Here is a 20,500-nt window from a genome sequence, read left to right on the forward strand (position 1 = left end):
GTCACAGTGTGATCTCCCTCATCCAGTGTGGGGGCACTGCTGTACCTTGGGGTGTGTATATTGTCAGTGTGATCTCTCTCTCATCCAGTGCGGGGGCACTGCTGTACCTTGGGGTGTGTATAGTCACAGTGTGATCTCCCTCATCCAGTGTGGGGGCACTGCTGTACCTTGGGGTGTGTATATAGTCAGTGTGATCTCTCCCTCATCCAGTGCGGGGGCACTGCTGTACCTGGGGTGTGTATATAGTCACAGTGTGATCTCCCTCATCCAGTGTGGGGGCACTGCTGTACCTTGGGGTGTGTATATAGTCACAGTGTGATCTCCCTCATCCAGTGCAGGGGGCACTGCTGTACCTTGGGGTGTGTATATACCACAGTGTGATCTCCCTCATCCAGTGCGGGGGCGCTGCTGTACCTTGGGGTGTATATAGTTACAGTGTGATCTCCCTCATCCTGTGCGGGGGCGCTGCTGTACCTTGGGGTGTGTGTATATAGGGGGTAATTACATGTTGATTGCAGCAGGATTTTTGTTAGCAATTGGGCAAAACCATGTGCACTGCAGGTGGGGCAGATATAACATGTGCAGAGAGAGTTAGATTTGGGTGGGGTGTGTTCAATCTGCAATCTAATTTGCAGTGTAAAAATAAAGCAGCCAGTATTTACCCTGCACAGAAACAAAATAACCCACCCAAATCTAACACTCTCTGCACATGTTATATCTGCCCCCCCCCCCCCCCCCCCTGCAGTGCACATGGTTTTGCCCAATTGCTATCAAAAATCCTGCTGCGATCAACTTGGATTGCCCCATAGTCACAGTGTGATCTCTCCCTCATCCAGTGCTCGGGCACTGCAAATACGCAGACTCACAAACCATTTTGGGGCTATGTTGAAACCGCATTCCAAGTGCGATGCCCGGATATCTGGGAAGCAAGTTACACCCTGGTAAGCCTGCCACTCACGTGTGCACTGAAGGCGGGTAACCAGCTGGATCAGCTGCCTAGCTGGGCTGTGCATTCTGAGGTGGCGCACTTTCTGTAAATTAGGGAGCGCATCCTGATGGTCTTTTCTAGGGCTTTTTCCACGGTCCATCCGAGAGACTAGTGAGCAGGTCGCCAGCTCCGCCTGATGATCCACCTTTCTTCATCCTTGTGGTGGGCCAAGCTTCTGGCTAGGTTCTTGCAACCTTCTCCATGGATGCCATGTATCCACCACAGGGGAGTCTTCTGCATCTCCCAGGCTCTGCTGTTCTCTTTCTGCTTCGGTTACCGGTGGAAATGTCAGTGGCACATGAGATTCATCATTGCCTAGTGTGTACCACTGGGACTCCATTTCTGACAGCCACTGTAAGAGGGGTCTTCTACAGGAGGAGGAGGTTGTGTTATCATCCGGTATCTGTCCTCCATGACTGTTGGCAGTTGGGTGGATGGTGCCTCACTTCATGGATATGGACACCACAATTCAGCTCCCTGGCTTCCAGTTCGGATTCCGCAAGTTACGATCTGATTAGTCTTTGAGTTTCCCTGTTGACCTTCCTCATGCCCACAACTGGTGGTTGTGGAGATGCAGGGTCAGCCGAGGATATTTGGGATGGTCGTTGTGGTCACACATCAGGTGTTCAGGTGCGTTAATGCTTGTGTGGTAGGTTTGTGCATATCCTTCCTGAGGGGCAGCTTTGGAAAGTTCCCAAGGTCTATGATTGGTTAAAGGAGGAAAGAGAATGTTTGGTCCTCACCGTTAAATCCATTAATATGAATCTCATTCCGGGGTGGGGGTCGGGGAGGGTTACACACTGTGCTTCCTCCCTTTTCTTCCGGTTCTGCTCGCTCTAGCCGAGTGCGGTTCTGGCTGAGTAGTCTCTTAGCTTTCCTATAGGCCTGTTAATGTTCAGCTGGCTTCCTATGGCCTTCTAGGATGTAGATGGGAAGGAGCCAGCTGTCATGCCAGTTTACACTGAGTTTTGCGTCTGCTTCTGTTATGGCGGCTTCTACACCCCAAAGTATACCGACGGCCCCCCCAGATGGATTCAGAAACATGGCTTTAATAGTGTATACCAAAAATCCTCTAGTGGTTATACATAATCTAATAATAAAGTGTTTCTGTCTGCAGGTAACCTGCTGTGGAAGATAGAACAGAAGTCTGACAAGGCCTTCGCATGTGGGAAAGTAACCATTAAAGGGAAAAGGCATTGGTACGAGGCCCTGCCTCAGGCTCTGTTTGTAGCGCTGAGTGATGACACCGCCTGGATAATCAGAACCAATGGAGATCTGTACTTGCAGACAGGTGTGTACTTGCAGACAGGTATGTAGCTGGACTGCTTTACATCAGATAATTGCAATGGCTGTGCTAGTTATCAGCGCTATTATAAGGATTACATTGCGCTTTCCGGTAATTTTCCGTGTGCTACCATCACTATGCCACGCATTGTTCTCGAGATATCAACAATTTATATAAATAAAACTATTTTTTTAATGGAATTGTAAAACGTGTGGGCGTTACGTCCTCTGTGTGTAGAAGGTTACTAATCTTCCTAATGCTTCCTGTACACGTCCGATAAAGGGGGGTATCCGATTAGCCGCATTTGCGATAACTCGGTAATCAGCTGCGAAAAGTTTTAGGCGAAAAGTCTCTATAGGGTTTATTGCAGATTTCTCTCACCGTCCCTGAGCAAGTGATAAGTCGCAATATTCTTTCTGCCCAAAGTGGTCTTCATGTACAGGTAATCATTGTTTCGCATGAAAATGGCGCGGCTTTTGGGGATTTTGGTTTTGCCTGTCTGAGGCAGGAGAAATAAATTTCCAGTTAAGCCATGCCTTGTGCCGGCTTATCGGGGCTAATTGGATAGTCCCCGGTGCACCAATTGGGGTATCCAATTAGCTGCGATAATGTGATCTGTAATCGCGGCTAAAGTTATCGCACCTATCTTCCGAAAAATAAGCTTATTGCAGACTGCGCGCTCGAGTTTTTTGCACCTATTCTACTGATGTGCCCTTTAGATGCAGAAATCTGATGACACTGCGCGCTGCAATGTGTGACCATGTGTCCGCCAGCCGCCATCTTACACCTGACGCTGGGACAGTATGGCTGATATGAGGCGCAGTGCAATGTGTGACCGTGTAACCGCCAGCCGCCATCTTACACCTGACGCTGGGACAGTGTGACTGATATGAGGCGCAGTGTAATGTGTGGACCGTGTGTCCGCCACCTTACACCTGACGCTGGGACAGTATGGCTGACATGAGGCGCAGTGCAATGTGTGACCGTGTGTCCGCCACCTTACACCTGACGCTGGGACAGTATGGCTGATATGAGGCGCAGTGCAATGTGTGACCGTGGTGTCCCGCCATCTTAACAACCTGACGCTGGGACAGTATGGCTGATATGAGGCGCAATGCAATGTGTGACCGTGTGTCCGCCATCTTACACCTGACGCTGGGGACAGTATGGCTGATATGAGGTGCAGTGTAATGTGTGTCCGCCATCTTACACCTGACGCTGGGACAGTATGGCTGATATGAGGCGCAGTGTAATGTGTGACCGTGTGTCCCGCCATCTTACACCTGACGCTGGGACAGTATGGCTGATATGAGGCGCAGTGTAATGTGTGACCGTGTGTCCGCCATCTTACACCTGACGCTGGGACAGTATGGCTGATATGAGGCGCAGTGTAATGTGTGACCGTGTGTCCGCCATCTATACCGGACGCTGGGGACAGTATGGCTGATATGAGGCGCAGTGTAATGTGTGACCGTGTGTCCCGCCATCTTACACCTGACGCTGGGACAGTAATGGCTGATATGAGGCGCAGTCTGTTGAATAGAGAGAGCGTTATATGAAGTTAATGTGATTATTTCTGGTTTATGCTACATATAAAGTGACTGCCTTGTATGCCTTTGCCAGGCCCTCAGTGTAGATCGCCCGTGTGCCAGATCCATAAAGGTTGACGTTTCCGTGCCCGCTATCCCAGATCACAGCCAGGAATAATGTTGTGTGGGCACTTACCGAGCAGCGCGGCCTCCTGTACAGAGAGGGAGTGAGCAGCTTCTCTCCGGAGGGGGGAGCTCTGGCAGTGTGACCTCATCAGGTAATCCGTCCTCTGTGTCACCTACCTGTGTGCAGTGCTCCATCCACTAGATCACCTACCTGTGTGCAGTGCTCAGTCCACTATATCACCTACCTGTGTGCAGTGCTCAGTCCCACTATATCACTTACCTGTGTGCAGTGCTCAGTCCACTATATCACTTACCTGTGTGCAGTGCTCAGTCCACTATATCACTTACCTGTGTGCAGTGCTCAGTCCACTATATCCCTTACCTGTGTGCAGTGCTCAGTCCACTATATCCCTTACCTGTGTGCAGTGCTCCGTCCACTATATCCCTTACCTGTGTGCAGTGCTCCGTCCACTATATCCCTTACCTGTGTGCAGTGCTCCGTCCACTATATCCCTTACCTGTGTGCAGTGCTCGCCTACCTGTATGCAGTGCTCTGTCCACTATATCACTTACCTGTGTTCAGTGCTCTTTCCACTATATCATTTACCTGTGTGCAGTGCTCCGTCCACTGTATAACCTACCTGTGTGCGGTGCTCTGTCCACTATATCACCTACCTGTGTGCAGTGCTCCATCCGCTATATTACTTACCTGTGTGCAGTGCTCTGTCCACTATATCACTTACCTGTGTGCAGTGCTCTGTCCACTATATCACTTACCTGTGTGCAGTGCTCTGTCCACTATATCACTTACCTGTGTGCAGTGCTCTGTCCACTATATCACTTACCTGTGTGCAGTGCTCTGTCCACTATATCACTTACCTATGTGCAGTGCTCTGTCCACTATATCACTTACCTGTGTGCAGTGCTGTGTCCACTATGTCCCTTTCCTGTGTGCAGTGCTCCGTCCACTATATCACCTACCTGTGTGCAGTGCTCTGTCCACTATATCACCTACCTGTGTGCAGTGCTCCGTCCACTATATCCCTTACCTGTGTGCAGTGCTCTGTCCACTATATCACTTACCTGTGTGCAGTGCTCTGTCCACTATATCACTTACCTGTGTGCAGTGCTCTGTCCACTAGATCACTTACCTGTGTGCAGTGCTCTGTCCACTATATCCCTTACCTGTGTGCAGTGCTCTGTCCACTATATCACCTACCTGTGTGCAGTGCTCTGTCCACTATATCACTTACCTGTGTGCAGTGCTCTGTCCACTATATCACCTACCTGTGTGCAGTGCTCTGTCCACTATGTCCCCTTCCTGTGTGCAGTGCTGAATTCAATGCATCCCTACTTGTCTGATCTAGTGATGGAGGCTTAATTGTGTGAATTAAAATCTAGCTTTCATTACAAATCCTGTAGAAGCAGAATATAGATGGGCATAGCTATGCAGTAACACGCGGATATGTGTTGAAACTGAATTACAGATGAGGTTATTATTTATTTCTAAGGTGTTATAAATAAAAGAAAAACAAACAGACCCCCAATACATCAGATAGCACGGCTAGATACATGTGATTATATAATGTGTTTATATGATTTATTTATTAGCAGTGTCTTATATAGCGCAGCATATTCCGTTGCGCTTTACAATTGGAAACAACAGTGACAGAACAAAACTGGTTGATAAGAAACAGTCGTAGAGGTAGGAGGGCCCTGCTCACAAGCTTACACTCTATGGGCAAATAGCGGCCACTGATCAACTGTAATCTGATGTAGCAACTGGAATAACTGCATCAGACATTGGAGAGAGATAAAGTACCAGCCAATCAGCTCCTAACTGTCATTTCTCTAACGTCCTAGTGGATGCTGGGGACTCCGTCAGGACCATGGGGAATAGCGGCTCCGCAGGAGACAGGGCACAAAAGCAAGCTTTTAGGATCACATGGTGTGTACTGGCTCCTCCCCCTATGACCCTCCTCCAAGCCTCAGTTAGGTTTTTGTGCCCGGCCGAGAAGGGTGCAATCTAGGTGGCTCTCTTAAAGAGTTGCTTAGAAAAAGTTTTTAGGTTCTTTATTTTCAGTGAGTCCTGCTGGCAACAGGCTCACTGCATCGAGGGACTTAGGGGAGAGATTTTCAACTCACCTGCGTGCAGGATGGATTGGATTCTTAGGCTACTGGACATAGCTCCAGAGGGAGTCGGAACACAGGGCTCGCCCTGGGGTTCGTCCCGGAGCCGCGCCGCCGACCCCCCTTGCAGATGCTGAAGATGAAGAGGTCCGGAACCAGGCGGCAGAAGACTCTCAGTCTTCATCAGGTAGCGCACAGCACTGCAGCTGTGCGCCATTGTTGTCAGCACACTTCACACAGCGGTCACGGAGGGTGCAGGGCGCTGGGGGGGGGGCGCCCTGGGCAGCAATGTATAATACCTGTATGGCGAAAAATACATCACATATAGCCCTTGAGGCTATATGGATGTATTTAACCCCTGCCAGATATCTAAAACTCCGGAGAAGAAGCCCGCCGAAAAGGGGGCGGGGCCTATTCTCCTCAGCACACAGCGCCATTTTCCCTCACAGAAAGGCTGGTGGGAAGGCTCCCATGATCTCCCCTGCACTGCACTACAGAAACAGGGTTAAAACAGAGAGGGGGGGCACTGATTTGGCGATATGTATATATATTAAAATGCTATAAAAGGAACACTTATATAAAGGTTGTCCCTGGATAATTATAGCGTTTTGGTGTGTGCTGGCAAACTCTCCCTCTGTCTCCCCAAAGGGCTAGTGGGTCCTGTCCTCTATCAGAGCATTCCCTATGTGTGTGCTGTATGTCGGTACGTGTGTGTCGACATGTATGAGGAAAATATTGGTGAGGAGGCGGAGCAAATTGCCTGTAATGGTGATGTCACTCTCTAGGGAGTCGACACCGGAATGGATGGCTTATTTATGGAAATTACGTGACAATGTCAACACGCTGCAAGCCGGTTGACGACATGAGAGGGCCGGCGAACAAATTAGTATCTGTCCAGGCGTCTCAAACACCGTCAGGGGCTGTAAAATGCCCATTTACCTCAGTCGGTCGACACAGACCCAGACACGGACACTGATTTCAGTGTCGACGGTGAAGAAACAAACGTATTTTCTTTTAGGGCCACACGTTAAGGGCAATGAAGGAGGTGTTACATATTTCTGATACTCCAAGTACCACAAAAAAGGGTATTATGTGTGAGGTGAAAAAACTACCTGTAGTTTTTCCTGAATCAGATAAATTAAATGAAGTGTGTGATGATGCGTGGGTTTCCCCCGATAGAAAATTATTGGCGGTATACCCTTTCCCGCCAGAAGTTAAGGCGCGGTGGGAAACACCCCTCAGGGTGGATAAGGCGCTCACACGCTTATCAGAACAAGTGGCGGTACCATCTACGGATAGGGCCGTACTTAAGGAGCCAGCTGATAGGAGGCTGAAAAATATCCTAAAAAGTATACACACACATGCTGGTGTTATACTGCGACCAGCGATCGCCTCAGCCTGGATGTGCAGAGCTGAGGTGGCTTGGTCGGATTCCCTGACTAAAAATATTGATACCTTTGACAGGGACAGTATTTTATTGACTATAGAGCATTTAAAGGATGCATTTCTATATATGCGAGATGCGCAGAGGGATATTTGCACTCTGGCATCAAGAGTAAATGCGATGTCCATATCTGCAAGAAGATGTTTATGGACACGACAGTGGTCAGGTGATGCAGATTCCAAACGGCAAAAAGATGTATTGCCGTATAAAGGGGAGGAGTTATTTGGGGTCGGTCCATGGGACCTGGTGGCCAGGGCAACTGCTGGAAAATCCACCGTTTTTTACCCTAAGTCACATCTCTGCAGAAAAAGACACCGTCTTTTCAGCCTCAGTCCTTTCGTCCCTATAAAAGTCATATCTGCCCAGGGATAGAGGAAAGGGAAGAAGACTGCAGCAGGCAGCCCATTCCCAGGAACAGAAGCCCTCCACCGCTTCTACCAAGTTCTCAGCATGACGCTGGGACCGTACAGGACCCCTGGATCCTACAAGTAGTATCCAAGGGGTACAGATTGGAATGTCGAGAGGTTTCCCCCCTCGCAGGTTCCTGTAGTCTGCTGTACCAATGTCTCCCTCCGACAGGGAGGCAGTATTGAAAACAATTCACAAGCTGTATTCCCAGCAGGTGATAATAAAATTACCCCTCCGACAACAAGGAAAGGGGTATTACTCCACACTATATGGTGGTACTGAAGGCTAGGTGAGACCTATTCTAAATCTGAAAAATTTGAACACTTGCAAGGGTTCAAATCCAGATGGAGTCACTCAGAGCAGTGATAGCAAAGAACAAGGGGACTATATGGTGTCCCGGGACATCAGGGATGCTTACCTCCATGTCCCAAAATTTGCCTTTTCTCACCAAGGGTACCTCAGGTTCGTGGTACAGAACTGTCACTATCAGTTTCAAGACGATGCCGTTGGATTGTCCAAGGCACCCCGGGTCCTTACCAAGGTAATGACCGAAAGGAGGATTCGTCTTCAAAGAAAATGGACGACCTCCTGATAAGAACAAGGTCCAGAGAACAGTTGGAGGTCGGAGTAGCACTATCTCAAGTAGTTCTACGACAGCACGGGTGGATTCTAAATATTCCAAAACCGCAGTTGTTCCGACGACACGTCTGCTGGTCCTAGGGATGATTCTGGACACAGTCCAGGAAAAGGTGTTTCTCCCAGAGGAGAAAGCCAGGGAGTTATCCGAGCTAATCGGGATCCTCCTAAAACCAGGAAAAGTGTCAGTGCATCATTGCACAAGAGTCCTGGTAAAAATGGTGGCTTATTACGAAGCGCTTCCATTCGGCAGATTTCACGCAAGAACTCTTCAGTGGGATCTGCTGGACAAATGGTCCGGATCGCATCTTCAGATGCATCAGCGGATAACCCTATATCCAAGGACAAGGGTGTCTCTCCTGTGGTGATTACAGAGTGCTCATCTTCTAGAGGGCCGCAGATTCGGCATTCAGGATTGGATGCTGGTGACCACGGAGGCCAGCCTGAGAGGCTGGGGAGCAGTCACACAAGGAGTGTGATCAAGTCTGGAGAATTCTCTCCACATAAATATACTGGAGCTAAGAGCAAATTTATAATGCTCTAAGCTTAGCAAGACCTCTGCTTCAAGGTCAGCCGGTATTGATCCAGTGGGATAACATCACGGCAGTCGCCCACGTAAACAGAAAGGGCGGCACAAGAAGCAGGAGGGCAGTGGCAAAACTGCAAGGATTTTTCGCTAGGCGGAGAATCATGTGATAGCACTGTCAGCAGTGTTCATTCCGGGAGTGGACGACTGGGAAGCAGACTTCCTCAGCAGGCACGACCTCCACCCGGGAGAGTGGGAACTTCATCGGGAAGTTTTCCGCATGATTGTGAACCGTTGGGAAAGACCAAAGGTGGACATGATGGCGTCCCGCCCGAACAAAAAATGGGACAGGTATTGCGCCAGGTCACGAGACCTTCAGGCGATAGCTGTGGACGTCCTGGTAACACCGTGGGTGTAACAGTCGGTGTATGTGTTCCCTCCTCTGCTTCTCATAACCAAGGTATTGAGAATTATAAGACATAGAGGAGTAAGAACTATACTCGTGGCTCCGGATTGGCCAAGAGGGACTTGGTAACCGGAACTTCAAGAGATGCTCACAGAGGACTAATGGCCTCGGGAGCTAAGAAGGGATTTGCTTTCAGCAAGTACCATGTCTGTTCCAAGAGGAACCGTGGCATCGGCCTTTAAGAAAGGACCTGCTCCAGCAGGGACCTTGTCTGTTCCAAGACTTACCGCGGCTGCGTTTGACGGCATGGCGGTTTGAACGCCGGATCCTAAGGGAAAAGGCATTCCGGAAGAGGTCATACCTACCCTGGTCAAAGCCAGGAAGGAGGTGACCGCACAACGTTATCACCACATGTGTTAAAATATGTTGCGTGGGTGAGGCCAGGAAGGCCCCACGAAAAAATTTCAACTAGGTCGATTTCTGCACTTCCTGCAAACAGGAGTGTCTATGAGCCTCAAAATTGGGGTCCATTAAGGTTCAAGTTTCGGCCCTATAGATTTTCTTCCAGAAAGAATTGGCTTCAGTTCCTGAAGTCCAGACGTTTGTCAAGGGAGTATTGCATATACAGCCCTTGTGTGCCTCCAGTGGCACCGTGGGATCTCAACGTAGTGTTGGGATTCCTCAAATCATATTGGTTTGAACCACTCAAATCTGTGGATTTGAAATATCTCACATGGAAAGTGACCATGCTGTTGGCCCTGGCCTCGGCCAGGCGATTGTCAAAATTGGCGGCTTTGTCTTACAAAAGCCCATATTTGATTTTCCATTCGGACAGGGCAGAACTGCGGACTCGTCCCCAGTTTCTTCCTAAGGTGGTGTCAGCGTTTCACCTGAAACAACCTATTGTGGTGCCTGCGGCTACTAGGGACTTGGAGGACTCCAAGTTGCTAGACGTTGTCAGGGCCCTGAAAATATATATATATATATATATATATATATATATATATATATATATATATATATATATATATATATATATATATATATATATATATATATAATTCCAGGACGGCTGGAGTCAGAAAGTCTGACTTGCTGTTTATATTGTAGGCACCCAAAAAGCTGGGTGCTCCTGCTTCTAAGCAGACTATTGCTCGTTGGATTTGTAGTACAATTCAGCTTGCACATTCTGTGGCAGGCCTGCCACAGCCAAAATCTGTAAATACCCATTCCACAAGGAAGGTGGGCTCATCTTGGGCGGCTGCCCGAGGGGTCTCGGCTTTACAACTTTGCCGAGCAGCTACTTGGTCAGGGGCAAACACGTTTGCAAAATTCTACAAATTTGATACCCTGGCTGAGGAGGACCTGGAGTTCTCTCATTCGGTGCTGCAGAGTCATCCGCACTCTCCCGCCCGTTTGGGAGCTTTGGTATAATCCCCATGGTCCTGACGGAGTCCCCAGCATCCACTAGGACGTTAGAGAAAATAAGATTTTACTTACCGATAAATCTATTTCTCATAGTCCGTAGTGGATGCTGGGCGCCCATCCCAAGTGCGGATTGTCTGCATTACTTGTACATAGTTATTGTTACAAAAAATCGGGTTATTATTGTTGTGAGCCATCTTTTTTAGAGGCTACTTCATTGTTATCATACTGTTAACTGGGTTCAAATCACAAGTTGTACGGTGTGATTGGTGTGGCTGGTATGAGTCTTACCCGGGATTCAAGATCCTTCCTTATTGTGTACGCTCGTCCGGGCACAGTACCTAACTGAGGCTTGGAGGAGGGTCATAGGGGGAGGAGCCAGTACACACCATGTGATCCTAAAAGCTTGCTTTTGTGCCCTGTCTCCTGCGGAGCCGCTATTCCCCATGGTCCTGACGGAGTCCCCAGCATCCACTACGGACTATGAGAAATAGATTTATCGGTAAGTAAAATCTTATTTTTATGAACACCGCCGGTAACATGATAGGAGGGGATGTAGATATGTGACCGCTACCGACCCCTACATTCCACCCGCACGGAATCCTGAGTCTGCATACCGCCTAACAGGGACTCTTCCCACTCGTGGCTGTCCACGACACCCATAGAGTGGAAGTAGAACCTCTGGCGAGCCCCCAAGGGACTTTGTTGTGCTCGACTCCCCCCCCCCCCCCCCCCCATCCCCCCCTGCCGGGATCTTGGTGTCAGGATGCTGACCTCTGGGATTCCGGTCGCCGGCAACGCGTTACCAACCTGTTAGGAGCCGATTGGTTGGTACTTTTTATATCTCTATGTATTTCCACTCTCCATGGCTTTAGTACATCTCCCCATAAGTGTCTGCTGTAGAGTTCTCCCCCTGATTCTGAGGTTCTAGCTGTACTCTGGTGTGGATCATCAGGTCAACCCTAATTAGATCATCAGTCAACAGGTTGACCCCATATGGTCGACATGAAAAATGTTGACATGGTCAAAAATTCGACAGGGTCATTGGGTAGACCCATGAATAGGTCAACACAGAAAATAGTTGACCAAAAAAAGATTGACACGTCTTTCTTTTTGGGGTGTCTTTTTTGCCATCAGAGCACAGGTAAACCCAATTAAGCAGGCAGGTTACTATTCCCAGTCGTAGTCCATGTGGATGGTAAAGTATGAAAAAGGTAGAAAAACCACCACAAAAAAAAACTTAAAAAGGTGTGTTGACCATTGTCGTGTCGACCATAAGCAATGTTGACCTTTTGACCATTATCTGTGGACCTATAGTCCGGACACCCTGCACCCGCCCCCTCCCCGTTACTAGACTTAGTATAGTCCCTTTTCCATGCCTGTTGTATTGTTGCAGTGAAAGACAAGCTCTGGAACCAGTCTGCGTGACGCTGGGCGACCAAGAGACGGTGTGGACTCTGGACACCAATGGCAACCTGTGGTTCAGGACCGGAGTCACGTCAAAGAGGCCACAAGGAGAAGATGAGCATTGGTGGCAAGTAGGCACCTTGTCTTTATAGTACAGAGAACGCCCCCTAGTGGCCGGAGTGTATGCTGGGGACTGTCTGATGATTAAGGGGCGACTACGTCCTGCAGGCAGAGTGATTGCTGTGCCCTGTACATGAGGCAGGACTGTATCTAGATAGAAGCTTTGTTCTGTGTACAGGACCAAAGGAAACAACTCCTGATGATATAGAGACATGGCTGAAAAACAACCGGAGAAGTTAGAAACCTGAAATCAATTTGCTTAATAGCTGCATAAGTACGTGTGTGTGTGTGTGTGTGTGTGTGTGTGTGTGTGTGTGCGCGCGTGCGCCATTAATCAGAGTGCTATGTGATATGGTCTGCGATGTGATAGGCTGGTGCTTCGCAGGGTCATATAGACACATGTTGTTCTGTGTAACCAGGGTGGTGAGAGATCTCTGGACTCAGAGAAATCTGTTATATGGGGGGACACTGGGAAATGAAAGCACAGAACTAAAAGCGGATGTGTGCGTTTTTGTAAAAGTATGCAGAGGGTCAGGTTGCTGCTCTGCACCTCTGCAAAACTGAGGCACCCTGCCCGGGAGGCATTCACCGGCAAGGTGGAGTGAACCCTGAGGGGGCGTTTTCCCGGTCTGTAATGTCCCCTAGCCCCACCAACATTACCAGAAGTAGACCGGGCCGGGCAGGGTCTTTGGTGCAGACGTAGAAATTGGGGTAGCGCACACTTGTGGGCTGTGGCAGGGAGCATCCTAAGCCTTCTCCAAAAGCACAAAATAGAAAAATGAATTGCCAGTGTATGTGGAAGGGCGAAGGGATGTGCTCCTGTCCACCTAGAGATAATTGTTTATTGCCTACTCCTCTGCCCTCACCCTAACCTATTGTCTACCAGTGCGCCCTCCCCCTCCCCTCCATCCTATAATAGAGCTGTAACAGTATAATAGACCGTGCACAACCCTGGCTGTGTCGGAGCCGCATTTCCTTTGTACCATTTACTAATACTTGTGGTGTTTTACAGGTCAGCATCACGGATTATGTGGTCTTCGACCATTACACCTTATTCCAGACTCTCATCCAGGCCACGCAGACGGTGGCCACGGTTGCCCAGGTTCCCGTAGAAAGAGTGGCTGACAAGCTCCGCATGACCTTCTGGTCGCAGCAGTCCCAGTGTCAGCCCAGCCTACTGGGCGTCAACAGCAGCGGGGTGTGGATCACCTCCGGCAAGAACGAGTTTCACGTGGCCAAGGGGAACCTGATTGGTGAGTGCCTGGTTTAGTGTATGGTTGTAACACTCTGTGTCTCGCCCGTGTGTTCACTCACCGGTAATCATTCAGGTGACTTTAGAGGTGTCACAAGGACAAATAAGAGAGAAACTGCACCGACATTGTAGCTAGATTATTTGGTTTTTTGAGAGACAACCCCTAATTTAGAGAGTCACTGGTTGTATTGGTACACTTTAGACTCTAGGGGGTGCTACTCCCAACCTAAAATTGTATGAAAGCTTAGTGGGGGTCATTCCGACCTGATCGCACGCTATTTTTTGCAGCGCTGCGATCAGGTCAAAACTCTGCAAAACTGCGCCTGCGTATGCACCACAATGCGCAGGTGCGTCGTACGCGTACAAAGCGGATCGGTGCTGGGCGATCGCAAGGAGATTGACAGGAAGAAGGCGTTTATGGGTGTCAACTGACCGTTTTCCGGGAGTCTTTGGAAAAACGCAGGCGTGTCCAAGCATTTGCAGGGCGAGTGTCTGACGTCAATTCCGGGACCAAAAAGACTGAAGTGATCGCAGCGGCTGAGTAAGTTCTGGGCTACTCAGAAAATGCAAAAAACTTTTTTTGTGCCGTCAGCTGCAAAAGCATTCGCACACTTGCAAAGCTAAAATACACTCCCCCATAGGCGGCAACCATCTGATCGCTGCGCTGCAAAAAATATCTAGCAAGCTATCAACTTGGAATGACCCCCCAGTGTCTTCTCTCCAATATACTGCTAAATTGATTCTGCAACTGGTAAAATGTGTGTACTTCTTTGTCTGAAGCTTTTATGGGTCTGTATTTGGATGTTATTTCTGCATTGTCACAGCAGGGTTCACCCAGAGGATTTAGCAATAATTGTTGTTAATGTTCTTATTGATTATTCAGCACTGCTTACGTAGCCCTGTTTTATATCTTGCAGGTACTTACTGGCATCATATTGTACCGAGAGGCACAGCTTCCACCACCAAGTGGATCAATGTCTTTGCTTCTGCTGCCCCTAGTGGAGAAGGTGTGTACCTGCATCTTGTGTAAGTCTCCTTGTCTGGGGATTTTGGAACCGGACACTTCCACTGTAAACACTAAGCTTGGCAGGATTCCTGGGCTTGCTCCGTGAGCTGTGGCTGCTGTGGTCAGTGCGGACCGCACTGTATGAAGTCACTTCAGTTACCTTGGGACATAAATAAGCATTGCTGATAGAAAAGGTGGCCTTGAATCAAGTTTCCTGCCTAGATTGTTGCAGACTGATTTAACAGGGACTGTTCTGAAAAGCACAATGTGGGGGGATCTTTTTATTCTGTGCGAGGTGGGGAAAGATGGATTATACTGAGATTGCTCCATTAATCTGCACTAGACGCTCCATATAATATATAGAATGTATGATGGGCTGTGTATAATCATATATATATATAATAAGCAGGCGGTAAAGCCTATATAAAGTGATAGACACCTAGGTCCTAGTCACAGGCTTGCAGTCTCCTAGTTAGCAGAATTGCTCAGTTTATGTTGGGGAAGCCATGCACAGAGGCTTGTCCAGTTATGTGCCAACAAACTGGAAAGGAAGAACTGGTCTGTTGTGCTTTGCTGTTTCAGCTTTTTGTCCTAGATCTCAATTCAGTCATTGGCTAAGAGCTGTGGGTTAAGTCTTTTTGAGTTTACTCCTTTACACTGGGATTACTATTGCTGCTTTGTTATATAAAGGTAAATCCTCACGTGTTAGTTGTGTCCACAATGAAGTAGGAAAAACTGTGTATTCATTACACACATGACCGCATAAAGTAGGTCAGTATTTTGTGTAGCATCTCTCTAAGCTTTGCCAGTAAATACGTGATGTGGCGCGTTCCGCCATGTTCTCTCCGCTCTGAGCTATGATTAGGGGTGAGGTGAGGCGTGTATTGTGGGGATTTATTCCAGTGTAACGGAATGTAAGAGACCTCCCAGCAACATCGATGTCACTCTTGTGCTTGTAGGAAACGTCCTGTGGATATCACAAAGCAGGAAAGATCTCTTCTGCCTGAGTGACCTGACCTCCCCGCATAGACCCTCCACAGTCCAGCTTCCCCCTGACACCGAGATGATCCACATGTCCGCCTGCAGGGATGCCGTGTGGGCTCTAGATAACCAGAGCGGTGTGCTCATCCGCACTCTCTCCAGATCATGCCCCACCGGGATGCATTGGACGAAGCTGGACCTCTCTCAGCTGGGTAAGCCGCAGCAATGGATCAGTCCTCTACTGTGCCCATGTCCACCACAGGTCACCATCCCATCTTGTACCCGTATCTGTACTACCGTCATCGGCCCTAGCGCTGCTGATGGCGTCTTGCACCTGTACCAGTATTACCGTCCCTAGCGCTGCTGATTGCGTCTTGTACTCATATCTGTATTACCGCCACCGTCCCTAGCGCTGCTGATGGCGTCTTGCACCTGTACCAGTATTACCGTCCCTAGCGCTGCTGATGGCGTCTTGTTATAAGGTTACTATAAGTATTATTGTTTGTATCACCAATTATTATCACAGTTTGGTGTTGATGGAAACCAGGGCAAATGCAGGGAGAATATACAAACTCCACACTGGTACAGCCCTGATTTGAATGTAACCCATGACCCACGCACTGACCACTGTACCACCATGATGATGCCCACTGTGTGTATTCGGGCATACTGAACCGAGAGCTGAGAGTGTTCGTTGTCTGAGGACAATGAGGAGAGTAACAGACTCCCCAGGAGAATAGGATTCTGAGAAGCCACATTCCCCGGAGTAGTGTGTAAGGGAATGTTTCCTGGCTGGTGTAATGTTCCCCGGAGTAGTGTGTAAGGGAATGTTTCCTGGCTGGTGTAACGTTCCCCGGAGTAGTGTATAAGGGAATGTTTCCTGGCTGGTGTAACGTTCCCCGGAGTAGTGTGTAAGGGAATGTTTCCTGGCTGGTGTAACGTTCCCCGGAGTAGTGTGTAAGGGAATGTTTCCTGGCTGGTGTAACGTTCCCCGGAGTAGTGTGTAAGGGAATGTTTCCTGGCTGGTGTAACGTTCCCCGGAGTAGTGTGTAAGGGAATGTTTCCTGGCTGGTGTAACGTTCCCCGGAGTAGTGTGTAAGGGAGTGTTTCCTGGCTGGTGTAACGTTCCCCGGTGTAGTGTGTAAGGGAGTGTTTCCTGGCTGGTGTAACATTCCCCGGAGTAGTGTATAAGGGAATGTTTCCTGGCTGGTGTAACGTTCCCCGGAGTAGTGTATAATGGAATGTTTCCTGGCTGGTGTAACGTTCCCCGGAGTAGTGTGTAAGGGAATGTTTCCTGGCTGGTGTAACGTTCCCCGGAGTAGTGTGTAAGGGAGTGTTTCCTGGCTGGTGTAACGTTCCCCGGTGTAGTGTGTAAGGGAGTGTTTCCTGGCTGGTGTAACATTCCCCGGAGTAGTGTATAAGGGAATGTTTCCTGGCTGGTGTAACGTTCCCCGGAGTAGTGTATAATGGAATGTTTCCTGGCTGGTGTAACGTTCCCCGGAGTAGTGTGTAAGGGAATGTTTCCTGGCTGGTGTAACGTTCCCCGGAGTAGTGTGTAAGGGAGTGTTTCCTGGCTGGTGTAACGTTCCCCGGAGTAGTGTGTAAGGGAATGTTTCCTGGCTGGTGTAACGTTCCCCGGAGTAGTGTGTAAGGGAATGTTTCCTGGCTGGTGTAACGTTCCCCGGAGTAGTGTATAAGGGAGTGTTTCCTGGCTGGTGTAACGTTCCCCGGTGTAGTGTGTAAGGGAATGTTTCCTGGCTGGTGTAACGTTCCCCGGAGTAGTGTGTAAGGGAATGTTTCCTGGCTGGTGTAACGTTCCCCGGAGTAGTGTGTAAGGGAGTGTTTCCTGGCTGGTGTAACGTTCCCCGGAGTAGTGTGTAAGGGAGTGTTTCCTGGCTGGTGTAACGTTCCCCGGAGTAGTGTGTAAGGGAATGTTTCCTGGCTGGTGTAACGTTCCCCGGTGTAGTGTGTAAGGGAGTGTTTCCTGGCTGGTGTAACATTCCCCGGAGTAGTGTATAAGGGAATGTTTCCTGGCTGGTGTAACGTTCCCCGGAGTAGTGTATAATGGAATGTTTCCTGGCTGGTGTAACGTTCCCCGGAGTAGTGTGTAAGGGAGTGTTTCCTGGCTGGTGTAACGTTCCCCGGTGTAGTGTGTAAGGGAGTGTTTCCTGGCTGGTGTAACATTCCCCGGAGTAGTGTGTAAGGGAATGTTTCCTGGCTGGTGTAACGTTCCCCGGAGTAGTGTATAAGGGAATGTTTCCTGGCTGGTGTAACGTTCCCCGGAGTAGTGTGTAAGGGAATGTTTCTTGGCTGGTGTAACGTTCCCCGGAGTAGTGTGTAAGGGAATGTTTCCTGGCTGGTGTAATGATATTGGTTGCTATAGTCCGTTATGAGCACAGGTACTATATATACATGTATTTGGGTACTGGAGAGAGAATAGTGACGTCTTCTCTGTAGTCCAGGGCTTTGACATATAGAAACACTTGTGCAGCAAATCCTCTGCTATATAGCTCGCACAGGTCCGGGTGTGCGCCGTGAGTGGGGGACTGTGTAGTTGTGGTGGGTGTGAGTCCCGTCCGTGTGATCTGTGTATATTAGTATGCACCCGGTAACATGTATTCCCTCTGCGTACGCTCTGATGCTGCTCCTCTATAGACTTGCACTAGTAAAGTTGTTGTTTTGCTGCAGTTTGTGCTGACGCGCTCCGTCCGGCGTCGCCGCCTGTGTGCTGAGCAGCTGCATTTTTTGGTTGTTCCCTGTGAACCTAATATTCTCTCATTGCCGTCAAACGGCTATATCTGTAGAATGACATTTGTGTAAGGTTACGCTATCAGTATCAGGTCTGCTATACTTAGTGCGCCTCTAGAGTGACACATCCCACTGTCACTGGCACGGATCACTAGTGAGAGCTGCCGCTCAGAATCCACAGCGGGGTCTCTGGCTTAACAAATGAAGTGGTCTAGGGGGGGATTCAGTAAGGATTACCGATGCGATCCTCACTGCATTTTCCCCCGATGGTCGGGTCCTGTGCGTGTGCAGAATGGGTCGTGCAATATCTGCGCAGGAATGCGAACGCCGGTGCCTGATTATTAGGCAGAGGCGTTTGCTGGGAAGGCCGGGGGTCGGCTGACATTCGGGAATATGGGGGGCGTGTTGCCCCCGTTTTCTGGGAGCGGCGTGGCCAATGACTGCGTCGCAGCTTCGTTGACCGCACAAGCCTCTATGTGACGGCAAGGCTGAGAGAAAGCTTAGGCTCACTCAGCCTGCAATCGCAGATGACCATCGCGACCAATGGTTGTGATGGTCATCTCAGATGCGATCACTTTGCAAATGCAGGGAGAATGTGCTACGGAGGCAGGAGGTGCTATGGAGGCAGGAGGTGGTATACAGGGAGGAGGTGCTATGGAGGCAGGGGGTGGTGTACAGGGAGGAAGTGCTATGGAGGCAGGAGGTGGTGTACAGGGAGAAAGTGCTATGGAGGCAGGAGGCGTTATGCACCTCCTCCTGCATTTGAATTGCTAAAGATTGCAACTGTAAAGCTGCTGCAATCAGCTTTGCAATTGCAAGCCTTTGTGAGTTAGGCCCTATGTACTAAGCCTTGGAGAGAGCTAAAAGTGGATGGAGATAAAGTACCAACCAATCAGCTCTTATCTGTCATTTTTTTTCCTTCAAACCCAGCCTGTAACATGGCAGCTAGGAGCTGATTGGCTGGGACTTTATCTCTCTCCATGGCTTAGTACATAGAGCCGTTAATCTTTTTTTCTCAGTAATTCTGTGTGCAGTGGGTACAGAATGTGTCGGCACAGGGCAGCCGCCGAGCTATGCAAGTGATATTTGATGCTGCCCGGCTGGGAGGAGGGGGTGACTTGTCCGACGCATTGCAACAGCTGGGAACTCATGTGACGGTCAGTGACACCCTATACAGGACACAACAGGACGACGGTGTCAGAGTGAGGTTACCCGGGGAAGCGGCCGTATGTTTCGTTTATTTGTTACTTTATGTGGCTGCTGTTTCTCCGCTGTCACCTACAAAATTATTCTCCTTTTTTCCCCTCTTTCGTTACATTGAACTGAAAAGGGAAATGTAACTTGTACAAAACATTGAATTATTTGGGCAATATACTGTACATGATGCGGCAGATGGCGTACATGTTACATACACTGTAACGTAAAGCCTGTCTTTGTACAGGGAACGCATGAGGCAGGCTGAGCTAGTTTGGTGCTGGATCTCTGCGCAGCGTGGGACTGACGCATGGCGTATCTCTGCATATAGAATGCCAGTACAGTAATATATCGATATATACACATAATATATATATAAATTTGTCAGTAGGGGAACCAAAAATGTGGTATTTTGAATTTTGGATAAGGGATACTCAACCTGTATATACACCTGCACGTAGCGGCAAAACCGGGGAGAGAATGGGCGTCAGTCCGTTCACTGAATAGCAGCTCCTGAGAATCAGCTGTTACGCCACTGTCGGGAGTGGATATTGCGCTTCTGATGACGCGGAGAGGTATACATCCCAGCTGTGCGCAGTCCCGCACCTCTACAGACATACCTTATGTTTTTGCATGCAGGCATTTTGTTCTGTGTTACACCCATTGTGCTGTCAGCTCTGCGTCGTCACCTGTGTAACCAAACAGCCTTTCCTTTGCCTGGTCTGATGTGTGTTCACCCGCCGCCCCCAGTTGTCGCGTCACGCCACCTGCAACCTCCGTGCTTGCTCCCTGCCCCTGAGCCATTCCAATGGCGGTTGCATGAGCTTATTGCACAGGAGTAATATTGCTTTAGGCGACGCTTGGGATATGAGGGGTAATAAACTGTGGA

The 20,500-nt window shown here is 49.2% G+C and overlaps 1 protein-coding gene across 1 annotated transcript in view; it reads left to right on the plus strand.

Annotated features, from left to right (window-relative positions):
• TECPR2 (tectonin beta-propeller repeat containing 2) overlaps window positions 1–20,500 on the plus strand; it is a 69,512-nt gene that overhangs the window by 23,792 nt on the left and 25,220 nt on the right. Inside the window, 9 exon segments of the mRNA XM_063946603.1 lie at window positions 1,910–1,970; window positions 2,106–2,281; window positions 3,897–3,944; window positions 3,946–4,050; window positions 4,052–4,080; window positions 12,300–12,441; window positions 13,443–13,683; window positions 14,600–14,689; window positions 15,648–15,881. Of these exon segments, the coding sequence (XP_063802673.1) occupies window positions 1,910–1,970; window positions 2,106–2,281; window positions 3,897–3,944; window positions 3,946–4,050; window positions 4,052–4,080; window positions 12,300–12,441; window positions 13,443–13,683; window positions 14,600–14,689; window positions 15,648–15,881 (1,126 nt within the window).

This window comes from Pseudophryne corroboree, chromosome 12 (assembly GCF_028390025.1).
Source record: "Pseudophryne corroboree isolate aPseCor3 chromosome 12, aPseCor3.hap2, whole genome shotgun sequence".
Lineage (NCBI taxonomy): Eukaryota > Metazoa > Chordata > Amphibia > Anura > Myobatrachidae > Pseudophryne > Pseudophryne corroboree.